This window comes from Chionomys nivalis, chromosome 3 (assembly GCF_950005125.1).
Source record: "Chionomys nivalis chromosome 3, mChiNiv1.1, whole genome shotgun sequence".
NCBI classification, from domain to species: Eukaryota; Metazoa; Chordata; class Mammalia; order Rodentia; family Cricetidae; genus Chionomys; species Chionomys nivalis.
Genome location: NC_080088.1, coordinates 48,695,429 through 48,712,434, shown reverse-complemented (window position 1 = coordinate 48,712,434; position 17,006 = coordinate 48,695,429). Strand labels below are relative to the sequence as shown.

The window sequence follows — 17,006 nt, the reverse complement described above, 5'->3', positions numbered from 1 at the left end:
GTGATGTTAGAATAACTTACCCCATGTAGATTTAGTATTTTTCTAACAATCATTTTAAAAAGCTCTGTCAGACCCACTCACATAAAAATTAATTTTAGGAGATTACCATTGGGTCATTTTTTTTAATCAATGAAAAAACTCAACATTTTTTAACTCATCTTTTTTTTTTTAATCTAGAACTTTATGTAACTTGGCCTACAGATACTACTTAATGGACAGTTAACCATTCTTTAATTTTTACTATTTATGTTTAGTTGCTTTTTAATATTAACGGCTACTCTGTAATATAATGTCAATAAATAGTCCATTTGCATCTAATATTTAAATATTATTAGAATGTTCTCTCTAAAATATTAGCTATTTTCTTTTGACAGTCAGTCTTAAAACAATGGCATGGAATTTTGCAAATATAGTTGAAATTCCTTCATTTTACAAATGTTCATATATACTATTCATTGGTTATTAGAGGCGATTATTACATTAAATTTGTGTGTTAGTCTCATTTGATTGTAGCTCATTTGATTGACACAGTTTTAAATATATGCTTTTTGAGTTTTAAGATTACCAAATAGTAGTCTTTATTATTAAAAATATTTAATAAAAGGAGTTTTAGTACTTTTTATTTTAAAATATTTTTGAGAGAATTATTAAACCAACAACTTATATAGTATGCTCACTAAACAAGATTCTATGGTTTTTCATTCTTTTAAAAGATAAGTTCTTATCTTACAGATTAAGTAAAGATACATATTAAGAAAACATTTCATTTTTATTGTCTTTTTATTTCCTTTTGCTACTGGCTAAGAAGATACACTTTAATACTTAATTTAATTGAATTTTTGTCTGATCATTCTTAAGCCAGCCATATATAGATGCCTTAAGTAATAATCTACATTGAGACAGTAGCCGTTCTTAGAGCACAGTATTCACTCAGACGTGGGTGAATACCCTGGACTTACCCTGTCGGTTTCATTCTTCTCACTTCATTGACAGCTGACTAAGTGTCAGTTCTTTTGTTTTGTTTTGATTTTCAGTATTTGTAAGTGGCACTACTTTCTAATCTTAAGAATGAAAAACTATTGTTACTGTGAATATGTATTAACTGTGCTGCCTGTTCACTGCTCTTGGATCAGCCTCATTGACATTCTCTGCCTTTCTGTGTCTTGTCTATCTTTACTGTTTCCATTAGATCCTCCTACTACCACCACCCTTCAGCCTACAGTTCAGTGGCATCCCTCAACTGCTGACATCGAGGATCTAGCAACAGAACCTAAAAAATTACCCTTTCCATTGTCAACTTTGGCAACAATTAAGGATGACACAATTGGCACCATCATTGCTAGTGTAGTGGGTGGGGCTCTCTTCATAGTGCTTGTGAGTGTTTTGGCTGGAATATTCTGCTATAGGAGACGACGGACGTTTCGTGGAGACTACTTTGCCAAAAACTACATTCCACCATCAGACATGCAAAAAGAATCGCAAATCGATGTTCTTCAACAAGATGAGCTTGATTCTTACCCAGACAGTGTAAAAAAAGAGAACAAGAATCCAGTGAACAATCTAATACGTAAAGACTACTTAGAGGAGCCTGAGAAAACACAGTGGAATAATGTAGACAATCTCACTAGGTTTGAAAGACCGATGGATTATTACGAAGATCTAAAATTGGGAATGAAGTTCGTCAGTGATGAACGCTACGATGAAAATGAAGATGATTTAGTTTCCCATGTAGATGGCTCCGTAATTTCCAGGAGGGAGTGGTATGTTTAACAACCACTAATGTGACTTCACTATGTACAATGTTTCATTCATACTAGTTGATCATTTTCAGATTGTTCATACTTTTTCTTGAGGAAGAATAAGCTTTTCCAAGTTGATTTCAAGCTTACTTTTTATATTCTGATCTGACAAATGAAAATGTAAAATCTGGGTTCAATGTATCTGAGCTGCTTTACAATTTTTTTCACTGCTGTACTACTGTCTCAAGATTTAAATTCTAATGCAGAGTACTTTATTGGTCTGAGGCACACAGGTAAGAAGAAATGTCAACGTTAAATGTATGCCGTTTTGGTACAAAAATTAAAAACAGAAAAAAATGAAACTACCTTGGCATTGTGTATTAAATGTTTACCTAAGACTATAATCTCAAGTATAATGTCATGTAACATGGTACCTCTCAGAGCGTATCACCACTAGGTGTGCTCCATCAAAATTGACAGTAAATCTAATTCAGAAATGCTTATATATTTTTAGTATACTAAAATTATTCATTCTGATGGAGTATCTTTCATTTTCAAACATTGTTTTCTAAGTTTCTATATTAATAGAATCTTTACCTCTGAATTTTAATGAACCTTGCCATGACTTCTGTAGAGTGGCTTTTCAAAGATATTTTGTTGCACTAAAACCATGGCCATAAACTCAGTGAATATGATGTTTGGAAGAGCATAATTAGCTGGTCAATATTTTTGTCCACAATACATGCAAGAGTAGTAAAATATATGCCTCCTAACACAATAATTATTAATTTTTTCATCTCTGGAAGAAAGTTCTTAAGTTGTTTTGTGAACATGGTTTTGGTATATGAAGCATTGGCCTTATTTTAATGCTTTATTTGCTAAGTATGTGAATAGTGATGAAAGTATGGTACACAGATAAGTACAGAGAGAGTATTTGAGTATATTCGTGTGCCAGGTTTAGACATGAGCTATTTCAGCTAGGAATCTACGCAAAGAATTTTCTAGATAATCTTGATTTAGTATTTAATGTTGGTGTTGTTTAAACGGGTAACTGTAAAAAACAATTAAAATAAACTTTGAAGCTTGAGGTTTAAATAGAGAAATTGAATTATAGAACCAGTTGTTGATAATACTTGCTGATGACTATTGGTAATCCATCCCTTTTCTCTCCATGTCCCCCTAAATGTATGTATGTTTCAAACTTTTTTGTTTTCATTTTTGTTTTTTTTTTTCAAATTAAAACTGGAAACATATCATGAGAATTTTTGGGTTTATTTTGTTCATTTGTATCACATAGCTCATTAACTATATTCTTTCCAGTATCATATAACTTTTGAGACATGTTATTTAAATATTCAGATGTTAATCTTTGTATGGTAACTTAATGCTGCAGTCGAGTTCTAAAATTGTGATAATGGCAAATGTTTTAAGGCCCAAAGAATGTTTTTCTATTGATAATGAAAAAGGACTGTATAGAACAAGTATCTTGCAAAGACAGTGAAGATGTTATGAAATAAATCAGAATAGATAAATTATTTTTAATAAAAATGTAAATTAGGTGATCTTCACCAGCCACCTACTCCCAGTCATCTTTTATTCATATATACATATATATGTATATGTATACATGAATTTTATTATATAATATAAAATTCCATTCTATATATTTCATATAGAAGACAGAATTGTGGCATACTCCTAAAATATAACAAGTAGTGAAAGCTTTATTCTGAATAATTAGATACTATTTTTCTTTAGCACTGTTGTAGAAATTAGAGGATCTACCCTAACATGTATTATAAGGCAATAATATCAGATTAAGAAAGATGGTTAGTTTATCAATATCTCATTGAAAATATGTTTTAATATATTTAATCCCCTAATATACAAATAGTAAGACACATTAGTTCGAGTCATTGGAAGTCACTTCCTTAGTAGTAATACACTGTGACAAACTTAACTTGATGTCCATTTAAGTATGAGTAGTGCTATGAGCCACAAGAAAGATAGGCCTAAGATTTCTTTCCATGAAAGATAAGAATTTATTGCTCTTTTGATCAAAATTTTATTTTGAGAAGGAAGTTTTTGATATGCTGTATGAGTCCAAACAGAGTGATCACATTTAGGATTCTATATAAGTCTTGACTTGAATATATAACTCAAAAGAAATTAGTGCTTAAGAATTGTGTTTCTAAAGTACAGATACCTACTGATGATGAGCTCCCTCTCATGCTGTGCCTATTATGTGGCTAATTTTAGGCATTTAGTTTGGTTTTGTGGGCATAAGGCAATCTGGAAATCTATGACGTATGTAATATAGTCTGTATTCATAATCTGGATTATTTGGCATCCTGGGAGCTTGGCAGGTTTTAGGAATCTTAGATTGGTGCTTAAGGCTTTTCGAGAGCATTGCACTGTTGATAAAGCTTTGTGTATGCACACTGTACATAGGGAGTTGTCTGTGAACATGAGTATTCACGTGAATACTAGTGATGTGCACAGCTGATTGTCAGGTATATACAAATCTATCTCTGTGGAATATTTGAAAGATCATTTTTACCCTATAGAGACCATGTTTACTTTTGTTACTTAGATATGTTTTGAACTGTTTTTCCATTTTTATATTTATCTCATGGTTTCTTTTCTACTGCTAAAATATTTCAATAACACAAATTGTTTTTTCCTGTAAGTTTTATTAAAATATAAAAGCTTCCATAAGCTAGAAGTTAGCTATAGACTAGCTTTTGACTGTGTTTGAATATTTAGTATTTAACCATGTGCCTGATAGGAGATGTGTGTTGCTGTGCCGATCCCCTTTCATACACACACACACACACACTCATACACACATACATACAAAGCTATATATAAAGAAATTGTTAAGGTTCTTTTAGTAGTAACTGCTGCTTCTGATAGTCATTCATATGTGAGAAAGTTCTAAAAAGAAGCTAAAGCTCCACGTTTTACATTATAGGATTATAGGAATTAGAATAAGTGCAAAATTTGACAAAAATGTCATTTCATATGAGAAAAAAGTCAGTGTGATTTTGATAGTGTTAAAGTCTATATAAATATATTATTTGTACATGGCAGTAGTTTACATGAAATTCGAGAAAGGAAAGAATGGTCCACAGAAGGAGATTTTAACCTTACAGGGTCTAAAGTAGAGATTTATCCCCCCACTTGTTAATTGGAGATGTCCTGTCAAAAAAAGGGTGGGATTTTATTTCTATTTCTCAGCTTTTTTTGTTTTGACATTGTGGGATTGGGTTTCACTTTCCAATTTTAGTTTTTAATCAATAACCCCCCCGCCCCATTTCTTATTTAAACCAAGTTAGGTTTTTAGGTTTTAGCTCTCATTGCCATGTAGTAACTCATAAAGTTTCAAAAAAAAAAAAAAAAGCGCTTTTTCAGTGGTATATTTCTAGTATATGTGCTGCCGAAGCGAGCACTCAGTGGTATATTTCTAAAGTGAGATGAAATTCTGTATTTTTTCTTGCTCCTCATATTGGCTACTATGTATGGTCATGTATGTATAACCCATTTTCATTTCAATTAATTAAAATGCAATTAATAATCTTAGGAATTAGGATCTACTTTATTTCTCTTCCCAAACTACTAATATCAGGTTAAAGATAGAGTTAAGGAAACTCTGACAGTGCCTCTAAGTGGACATGTTAGCCACATTGACAAGCTAGCCATTACACAGTTTGCTTTTAACATGTTTATCTTGTGTGTTCATCATCAAGATATTCAGAAATATTTAAAAAATTGCATCTTCACCAAACATGTGCAGCCTGTTTGTCTCACCTTTTCTTAATTTACAAGTTATTGGGCATTTTAAATGATATGAAGATGAGTCGTATGTAGGAGGATTTATACAGGTTATGTTCATCTCATAGTGTACTCGGGATCTGAACATTGCTGTATGTTGGCATCTTGGGATCCTGGAACCCTGGTATAGATACCAGTTGGTTTTTGTTCATATCAGCTCATTTTAAAGGAATCTTAACTTGTCTTTTAGTGGTGTTTACTTACTGCTTATGAACTGTTTTGAGTAGAAATCACACTTTATAATCAATTTCCTGTTTACTGCTTGTTATTTCTAATAGTGGTATATATTTTTCTAAACTATTTTTGAACAAGTAGCCATTTCTTTAAATGGCATACACTTTGGATTGTTTTGTTCACCTCGTGGTATACCAATAAAAATTGATTCATGAAAGCATATTTAGATAATGTCGACAGTATCCCTAAAGTTTTAAATGTCTCTGTTTTCTTCTGTTATGTTCCATCCACATTTTTAGAACATGAAGATGAGTAGTGAAAGAAACTAAGGCTACTTTTACAAAACATTGCACTATATTTATTTTATGGAGGGGCCATTTATTGAAGCTTGGTACTGATTATGTCTGTTTGACTTTGGAAGAGGAAAGCATATTTCTTTGTGGGAAGACAGTAGCATTTCACTAGCTGCACACATGAGAGTGGTCACATTACAGCAGAAGTAATCTTTAAGTCTTCAGAACAATCCAAAGACATATTTTTACATGCATACTATTTCAATAGATATACATTAGTACAGAAATTATACCATTCCAATTACCAGAAATGTCTCAGGGAAAACCTACTTTGGAGATTTTTTTTTATTTTTTATTTTGAATCCACTTACTTTGGTTATTGCTTGTTCACTGTCACTAATGTCAAAATTTAAGCACATCACCTTCCTGCCATTACCTCATTGACAGCAAATCGTCGTCATTCATTCTAAAAGATAAAAATAGTTCTAAAAACCAGCTATGGAATCTTTTAAAAAACTTTTCATAGTATCTTTATTATACCAAAAATGAATATTTCTCAAATTTCAAGCAGTAAGTATTCACATTTCTTCATGTTTTAGGAGGTTTAATCAGGATGCCAAGTATAATCTGTATATTGTAATTTTAGAAATACCTTTTCATGTGTTCTGGCTCACATGCCAGAAGTTTCTTCCCTCCTTCCTTTTGTTTGTTTTCTAAAAATGGCTTCACTTTCCTACAGTTTTCCTGTGTGGATTGTCCCATTGCATCCCGAATGCATCTTCTGCATGTTTATGTTGGTAAGGTCTAAAGCCTTGCTTCATTCAAATTTCATTGTGTGACAGGGTTACTTCATAGGAAATGATGCATTCTTCCACCATGAGGTTCATAATACTTGCTTTTCTGCTCTGACACTAGCAATCATTTGGTCCTCAATGCTGAGCCACAGTAACAGAGGGCGTTCTCATGTCCAGATATATTAAATGTGTGTTTATATGTGGTGTGCCTGAAACATGAATAAGTCTACCCATGCTTCTCCTTTATGGAAAACTTCCTTTTCCCCTTTTCCACACTGGAAGGCCAGTCCATGTAAGTGTATCTGAAATGACAGATTGATGATACTTCAGCAGAATTAAAAAATGCCAACCATGGTCTTTTCTGTCATCTTGTATGTTTACACTTTATTCTTGTTTTTGCCTGTCTTTTGTAGATCAGTGAAAACTCTGGATTGTAACATGAGCTAAAAAAAATTAGTGTGTATTCCGTATATATTTGTGCTACTAGAGCAACTCAATTGTATGTATTTTAAATTAGTCCAAAGTGGACATTTTAACTCTGATAACATAAATGCTTTTAATGTCAATGTCATTGTCGCTATTTGGGATGCATAATGTGCTTCACTTTTAAAGTTAATCTCTTTTCTCACAAATTGGTATTTAAAAAAGATTAAATGTGCTTCATTTTAAAAATCTTGGTTTTTAGACTTGTTGATTCAATAACTTAAAAAGACCTTATTCATTCTATAGTACATATTTTGGTACTTAATGTGGTGCTCTCAAAGACAGCTTGATTGGCTTGGAAGAAGAGCATTGTTGAGAACTTTATTTTGTCACAGCTTCTAGTTTGAGAGCTTGTCTTTGTGTACAAGATGTTTGTTTTTCAGTGTCTTGCAAAATTGCAGTAAATTCACATACTTTCTGCTTTTGACCCTATGTAGGTTTATTATGAGTGTAATTGATACTAAGAAAATATAAATGTATTTTAATTGGTCTCTTGATGTACTTGAACTATGTTTGGTTGATGTATATCATAGCTCACTAGGTTATTGTGGTTTTACTTTCATACTCTAACTAATGGTGGAAGTTCACGTGTTGAGTAGGATATTGGCACTGCTTTTATATGAATGGGGTGATACCTTCATGATGCCACCTCTTTCGCAAGATAGCGTATGCGAGGCATGATTGCTTATCTAGTGTGTGTCACACATGAGTTTTGGTAACCTCATTTGGTTGGGTGCTTACCTCACATATAGGATCCATTAGTGTTAAAATTAAATACTGGGTCAGTAGGCTGAACTCCCATGTGTCATGGTGTTGATTATATGAGAAGGAACACATAATCGAAGGACTAGAAGAAGAACCTCAATTTACATTTGTTGTGGGAGTGTTCCACTCTGTTCTTCCCATGTACAGCCCCAAGTGGTGGGTGAGCAGCGGACTCTTGGATCATATCAGGCTGACAGTGCCAATTTGTGTATTTTATGCTAGTTACCATTTGTTTTTAACCGGTGTTGCTTATTTGTGCTTTTCCTTGGCGGAGAAGGTAATTTGCTGATAATTCTAGATAAGTTCTACCGCTGAGTTATTAAATATGTTTTAAATATAAGTTCTATTTCTGTAATGTGGTTAGACTACATTGTGTGAATTTGTAACCTCACATTGGGACCCTTTCCCTTTCTTGTGAGGATCAGGATTATGCCTGTTTCACCCGTGTATTCCTAGCAGTGGTGCAGTGGTTCACGTAGATATCTGGTAATTTATTAAATGAACAACTGAAAATGACCTGAGCTAAATATGGTGCTTACAGGAAACAAAAAAAAAAAGGTGAGATAAATTTTTCATGGCTACAAGCTTAGGTATCAAATTGAAAGCATAAAGGAGCTGTTGAAAATGAAGATGGAGGGGTGGCAGTGTAGCTCCGAAGTAGATCACATGCTTGTCATGTGCAAGGATTATTTATTGGGAAAGTGGTAATGACTGTTCTGTATAGAATGAGAGTAAGTATAAGATTGGTAATAAAAACAAAACTAATTGTATTTGCTATCTATACTCTTTACTATGTGCATGTTTTCTGGGAAGTTCATTATACATTGTTTGGTTGACTGATAACTTGTTTTTGAATATTTTTCTTAGAAGATGTACACTTGGTATTTATAATTGCAGATGATATTTTTTGGCATATGGGGGATTGTCATTTTTCTTTTTTGGTGGGAGGGTGAGTTTCCAGTGTATGTGAGTTGATTGATGTAAGTACTGCGATGACAGCAATCAGTTGTTCATAGAGATTCATATACCACCTTGTCGTGGTACAGTGCTTCTTACTCTCTGTCACTTTCAACATTGTAGACCATCTCCCTCGGTAATCTCATCTTTCTTCAAGTCACTGACTTAGGTTTTAAATGCCAGGTTTCACTTCCTCACTGAACTTTTGTACTTGTGCTGTATGAAGAGCTTTTGTAGTGTGTGTGTGTTTATCTGAGACAACAGTATTACTATTGGAGCAAATTTTCAAATTTCTATCAAAATACTTCAATTTGAATGCAAAAGACTTTACAGCTTTCTTTGTATTTCATTCTGACACTCAACAACTTACCTCTCTAAAGCCCTGGACTATCCTTAAATATGCTGTGTTCTTTTCTTTTCCATAATTGGTAGAAGAATCAGGAAAGGAAATGTGATACATCACATACATGTGTAGGATCAGCTTGCCTGTGTGAAGTGAACTGTTTCTGTGGGTTGAAAATCTTAGTTTGCACTCATACTCAAGAGTAACCTGAGCTGTTGAGAAACAGTTTACAAGTACTACTGTTCTATACTGTGAACATCATTATAAAGCTCACAAATTTAAATTCTGAGTACTTGGGCAGAATGCTAGGGACATTTTATTCTTATCAGATGAAAGATTGGATTAAAGACATTTAAAAGAGCTACTGTGTAATAAATAGCAAAATTGACAATTGGGCACTGCTGTTAGGTGGTTGACCTTGCTTGGTCAGGTGATTAATACGGACCTGATTAATAGGACCGATTTCAGTTGGCCTAGCACTAAACCACCACATCATAGTTTGCTGCAGTGATTGAAAATAGGATTTATATGTTGAAGAAAGTAGTTGTGGAATGATTCCATTTTCTCCCACATTTATAAGCACTAAATCCTCTTTACTGCTCTGACAAATGTGCTAGTGATTAGACTGATAATCTCAGTTGTGTTAAAATTGAAAGTTGTAGGTTGACTGTAATTACATGCCCACACTGTCTAGATTTTATTCATTGATTGACAGTTTATTCAAGTAAATGACTTGCACTAAAGGGTAAGAGTTTGAGTCTAAAATGAAGCTAATGAAATGACCCACTAATAAACTGTCTTATTAATTTGCTAAAGAAAACTTTAGAAAGTAAAAACTTTTCAGCCATGTAAAACCCTGTGTGCACAAGATTTGTATTGAACTCATAGACATCTGCCTCTGTCTCCCTAGTGCTGCAATTAAAGGTATATGCCACCATGCCCAGCTCCAAACCACATTTTTATAAATGTAAGAATACTTTGATAGGTAAAACATTTTAAACATTCTAATGCTTCAGTTCTATTTCAATTTGCTATGTCTGATCTGAAAAATAATTGTGAATAAGACATGCGACTAAATCATTTAAATGAAAACAGTTTTTGATTTCCCATGGGGAGCAAAAGGGCAAGGCTGTATCAGCTGATGCCTCTCTCTCCAGCCCCCAAATCGGAGCACAAGCACTGGCTGGAGACTTGGATTTTGCCACGGCTTTGGCTTTTGTCCTCTACTGCTCATTAGCTGGGTGACTATGGGCGGGCTGAATTAGAGTCTGGTCATCAAAGTGGCATTTCCCATTGTCTACATTATTGGATAGAAAAGTGAAACAAAATGAAATTTATGGGTTGAGTGTGTGGTTCATTGGTGGAGTATATTCTTAACCAGGCACAAAACTGGCTTGGTTCCCTGGCAACACATAAACTGGGCATCATGGCAGATGCCTGCAACCCCCACTTACAAGGCTTCACACTTAGTATCGTGAGTTCATAGTTACCCTTGGCTATACAGCAACTGCCAGAATAGCCTGGAAAAAAGCCATGGTACACAATCTCAAAACAAAAAATAATACTAAACTTTATAACTTATGAGTCACTTCACAAAATTGGACTATTGGATTTCATATGGCTAGAATTAACAAAGTTAAACAGATAATATTAGTCATTACATTTGAATTGCAGTGGTTCCATTTGTGAGTTTATGAATGGTAGTGTCTTTTAAATTTTTGTATGAGATGCTGCTATATTAACTTCTTAACAAAATGTGTCCTTCAGCTTGAGAAATGAGTTAGTACTCAGAACTTATATAAACGTTGCATAAAAATATATTGAAATGTAGCCTTTACCACGTAGGAAAGAACTGCTTTTGTTGGCATGTCTACTGTTTTTGAAATTCTCTATTTTAAAACATTTTTAAAAGTTTTTAAAGTATGCACTGTAACTTTTTATACTGCATCTGTGGTATGATTTTTTGGTTTTTATTATCGAATATAGTCCTATTTTAATAGTGTTTCTCCTTCACTTTAACAGAATAAAATGGTAAGTGTGTGTATTACTAGTCAACTGATTTTTTTATTGCCTGTTTTAATGAGAACTTAACATTATCTTCATCTTTTTTATCTTTAGACATTATTTGACTGTAGAAAATAGATTTATTCAGTAATGCTTTATTGGAGATATTCTTTCCGTAGTTTGAGTTAAACAAGGTTGTGGAGCTTTAAGGAAAATAGAAGGGTATTAACATGATGTTTCTAAAATGGATGGATTAAATTTGGGGTCCTCTAAATTAATTGCTGGGTAAATAGTTCCAGTGGCCATTGAGCACTGTAAAAGTTAAAGCATGCAACTTTTAAAAATTGTTTGAAAAGTCTAATTTTTTATTATTTAACAGACATCCCACTTAAGCAGACTTCATCCATAGCAGTAGCTGGAGCTGTGATTGGAGCTGTCCTGGCCCTCTTCATCATCGCTGTCTTTGTGACCGTGTTGCTAACACCTCGGAAGAAGAGACCTTCCTATCTTGACAAAGTGTAGGTAGCAGTTTTACTTGTGTTCAGCTGTGAGCATCCATTATCCATTAGCCTTTATGTCCACATTTATGTTACTTATAGTCAGTGTTCAACAGATGGAAATAAGGATAGTGTTGGACCACGTTGACTTGATTTCATCAGAACATCTTACACTGTATCCTAGTAAATGAGAGTCGTCACAGGACTGCTGAAAGCAAACATGTTAGGCTGCTCGTCATCCACAGGCATTAGACTGTAACATGAGGGCCTGCTTGTTGGGGTTTCTGTCCTCCCAGTTCCCACAGCCAGTAACCCCCAAAGAAAATTACACAGAGGTCTATATTAATTATAAACTTATTGGCCCATTAGCTCAGGCTTCTTATAAACTGTTGTAATGTATATTAACCCATTATTCTTATCTATGTTAGCCACATGGCTCAATACATTTTTCAATGGGGCAGGTCACATCCTGCTTATTTGGTGTCTGGACAGGACTGGAGAAAGAGCTTCCTCCTTCCCAGAATACTCTGTTGTCATTGCCCCGCCTCTACACTTCCTGTCTGGTTCTCCTGCCTATACTTCCTGCCTGGCTACTGGCCAATCAGTGTTTATTTAAAACACAATTGACAGAATACAGAATTGTCCCACACCATTAGACATCTTTCCAAATGCATTGTATTGATAACTTATGTTGTCCAACCTGAATAGAATTCAGACCTACACTAAGTGCTAATTTCAGTATTAGAAACATCTTAGGTTTAATTGATTATGTCTGTCTTATATATAGATATAACTAAACTACCAAGAATTATTTTTGAAGACACTCATTTTAAAGCTTTTTTCTTAAGAAAAGAAGTTTTGTTTTATTTAATTATAAAATAAGCATCTTTTCATTTAAATAATTTTTTTGCCTAATCACTGAAATTAGATTATAAGTATTGTATCTTGTTGAATGTAATGACTAACATCCTTTCATTTTAATCTTGTCATTATCTCTAACTGTGTGATACTTTCCATATTTCACATGGCTGTGTTGGGAACAGAATGACTTTATTTCCTAAACTGAGTAGTGGATCTTCCTGTGCAAGCTGTTGTTGTGTGAGGGCATGAGGCTGGTATTCAACTTATACATTCCTTTAAAGTGATTTGGGGTAGACCTCCACTTCTTCAATCGGAGAGTCACTGCACTAGTCTTTTGGGACTATAGACCCTGTCATAATGTAGTCATTGCTGTCAAAGATGATGTAACTGTAGCAGTATAGCTACTGACATTGTCAGGGCCTGTGTAGGTCAGAATACTGCCTGAACACTGGCAAGCGCATCCTGCCAGGTGACAGGTCAGCCAGCATAATGCCTGAATGCTAACAGTCACCATGAGCATAGCTTTGGGTTTCTTACTTAAATGCGGCTATAAGTTTTTTGCAATTTCATTAAAGTTACTGCTTATGAGTAAAAGATGGTAAAATGCTGCTTTAATTTGATAATTGTAAAATTGGAGTTCTTTTATAGTAAAATGTTTTATGTACTTATTGAATTATTTTCAATAGAAAATGCTACTTTATTCCCATATTGAGAAATGAGTTGATATGCCACATTTATTATTTAGCATCTAAAGATTTCATTCTATCTATTAATATAGATTAATTTTTATTTTATTTGCTAATCAAAAGTATTGGAAACACAGCTCTAGTCTTCAAATCATTGAAATATATGACAAATTATTTTCTGTGAAACATACATCTATAGACTCATAGATGTTTTTTAAAAATCTGCCATTTAACAAATGTGTGAATATTAGGGAATTTTACAGATGAGATCATCAAAAATATGTTCTTTAAGCAAATAGTGGCCCTTTGTCTATTTCAGATAGCATAATTTATCGTGAATTGTACCTGAAAAACTTAACTTTTCAAAAGATTTATTGATTTTTGTTTTCTCTGCATGTTTGTTTTATCTACATGTATGTCTCTATACCATGCTCTCCCTGATGTGCATGGAGGTCAGACAAGAAATCAGATCCCTTGGAACTAGGCTTTCAGGTGATTATGATCATCATGTGGGTGCCGGAAACTTATCATGGGAGAACAAGCAGTGCTAACTGCTGAGCAGTCTCTCCAGCCCCAAGGTGGCTCTTTTGAAAATCCATCTTGGAAAGCAGTTCCATACTATAAGCTTTTGTCAATTTTCCATGTCACTTCTATGACCATTTGGAGAAACATAATAATGTACACATTGGGGGTTGGAGAGATGGCTTAATGACTTAAGAGTGCTTGTTGCTTCAGGAGAGGCTCTGATTTTGGGTCTAAGCACCCACTCCTGGAGGCTCACAACCACCAGTAATTCTGACTGCATGGATCTGACCCCTCTTCCGTCCTCTGTGGGCATCAACATACATGTGACAGACATATAGACATGTGCACATATACATAAATAAAGATCTTTTAAAAATACTACCTTGGAAATGTTTATCATTGTAATCAGAGGTGAAAATATGCCAAACTTAAGCAGGTGGCTCATGCACAAGATACTTGTTTAATAATAAAATTTTCAGTGTTTCTATTTTAATTGTTTCTTTAATGTAAATAAGTTAGTTTGGTGTTGCAGTATTGGAAGTAGTGATAACTTTTTATTTCCTGACACATTGACAGAATATAACTTAATTAAGCATGCAGAGTAGAATGGTTATGTATTATGGTATGAAGAAAATATCCTTCAGATTTGTGAGAACCTTGTTTTCTTTGTTTTTCCTCCTGGAACCTCCTCACACACTTCTGTTTAATATTTTGAACACAGAATTGACCTTCCACCTACACATAAGCCGCCCCCTGTGTATGAAGAACGAGTTTCTTCTCTGCCTCAAAAAGGCCTTCTGTGTCAGGTACGTGTTTGTGAAGACACTTAACATCACCTGAACTATCTTCTGAAAATCTGCCCTGCTGTTGCAGTGCACAACTGTGACCCATGCACGCGAGAGACTGGAACAAGAGGACCGGAAGTTAAAGTCATCCTTGGCTACACAGTGAGTTCGAGGCCAGCCTGGCCTACAGGAGACCCCATTGTGAAAATTGAAGTGAATAAATTTTTTAAATCTATTCCATCTGTATTTAATTTTTCAAAGCATCATTTTCTATTTTGTAATGGCGCATTCTTTTTAACATGTTCATGTACTCTGAAGTCTGTGAGTGATGAGTCAGACTTAGTGTGTGCGTTAGTGAGAAACGGGACGGCTAGTATGTGGCAGGAAGTCACTGCTGTACTGGTCCTTCCGAAAAGCTGCAGTTAGAGACTGGTTGTGGATGCAGTGTATTGACCCACAGATTTATTGTAAACAACAGGCATTTTTATGTGAATAAAAAGTAAAGACCCTGAGTGTCTTTGGTAGATTGTTGTGGACATCTGCTCTTCTTTGAGCCCCGCAGTTTACTCTTGCTTTTTATAAGAAAAGGTCTAAATTTTAGCATTCCCTCATTGAGAAACAGGTGGTGTATGTTCCATTTTAAAACAGTGAAAACAAGTATTGGATCCTCATGCTGCATTTGTGGTGACTTCAGCATTTCTGCTGGAGTCTGTGCAGTAGCCCATGTGCAGGTTCAATACTTGTCATCTTGTGTCTACACCTGGGCTAATATTTTTGCTTGATGTTTTAGAAAGATTAAAACATACTTGAATTCTTTTATTCTCAACTGTGTTTTTGTTCTTTGTTTACTGTTTTAGTTTATTTTGCTACCATTTTCTCTGTTGTTTAGACAGTGTATTGGGTTCTCACCTTGTATCTGAGATTTGCCTCGATTAGTCTATTTTCCTTAAAAGGTATGCCCTGGACCTTCGCCCTGAATATTGTCTGAATACATACAGCACTTAATTTGGTGGGGAACTCAAAGGAATGGTTCTGTGAAGATATCTGTGCTTGTGTTCCTTCACTCACTCACCACACAGTCAGTCCGCTGTTAGCATGGGTGAGGCAGGCAGGAGTGTGGAACACCTGCCATGTAACAGTGGCAGTGACTCCTGCTTCGCTGTCCTCCGGGACATGGGATGTGTCATCTATCCAGAGCTCTGTTTCACACAAAGTACAGCCTTTAGCAAATAAATAAAAGTGGGAAATAGCATGAAATGCCTGTGGAGACCTTGGCCAGAACTGCTAAATGCTATGTTAATCTGTGGGTGTCCAGACTCTGTTGTGCTGATTTTCTTAGGATATTTGTAGTGAGGAGCAGCGGGCCACTTCCCACTGCCCAGCTCTCACACAGCTAGCTTTACACCGAAATAATTACATGGAAACTGTATTTTTTTAAATACTGTTTGGCCCATTAGTTTTAACCTCTTATTGGCTAGCCCTTATATATTGATTTAACCCATTTTTAATATTTTGTGTAGCACCACGAGGTGGCTTACCAGGAAAGATCTTTACCTGCGTCTGTGTCGGGTGGGAGAATCATGGTGACTGCCTGACTCGGCTTTTTTGTGCCGGGGACGCAGCCCCACCGCTCATATTACTACAGATATTATTATTAGTCTTTAGAATAAGCTTAATTGAATATAATTTAAGTGTTATCAGGAAAATCAGTTAGTATGAAACTTACTATTTATATTTTCAAGATGACTTTATAGAAGCTTGAGTTAGAAAAAATTATTTGGTTCAGATGATATGTATTGGACTTTAGTTAAAATATAACTGTTACATGTATACTATAAGACACTGCATAAAACCAAAAGGAAGGTGTACTATCTTGCATGACTGGAACTGGCAGTAAAGCAGAGGGCCTCCAGGATGGCTCAGCTGGGACGGTACAAGATAAAGTACTCGGAAAAAATAATTAATTCAATTGTAATAAGTTTAGTACAGGAATAATCCTGAGCAGATGAAGGATGACATTAAAATGTAGTCAATACCTTTTGTCAAAGCAAACTTGATGGGAAAACACCTATAAACATATGAGCAGTGTCGGCTTTTAAGAAGTAAGCATCCAGTTAGCATTGCAATTTTTTCCTCATTCAAATCAAGCAGTGAAAAGCATTAGTCACCAATGTTTTCTTCTAAATCTAAAGCCAAATCTGTAAAATACAGGAGAATCAGAACGTGAGTTGGACATGAAATCAGTCGTATTCTGTATTCTTTTAAA

At 34.7% G+C, this 17,006-nt stretch overlaps 1 protein-coding gene across 3 annotated transcripts in view; it reads left to right on the top strand.

Annotated features, from left to right (window-relative positions):
* The window catches only part of Nectin3 (nectin cell adhesion molecule 3), a 109,965-nt gene that overhangs the window by 50,711 nt on the left and 42,248 nt on the right, over nucleotides 1-17,006 (top strand). Inside the window, exons 6-8 of one of the 3 annotated variants that reach the window (XM_057764180.1) lie at nucleotides 11,766-11,904; nucleotides 13,888-13,922; nucleotides 14,677-14,761. In XM_057764180.1, the coding sequence (XP_057620163.1) occupies nucleotides 11,766-11,904; nucleotides 13,888-13,922; nucleotides 14,677-14,761 (259 nt within the window). Of the gene's footprint in view, nucleotides 1-1,189; nucleotides 7,459-11,765; nucleotides 11,905-13,887; nucleotides 13,923-14,676; nucleotides 14,762-17,006 lie in introns of those variants that run through there. The other 2 variants (XM_057764179.1, XM_057764178.1) reach the window with 2 other exon arrangements.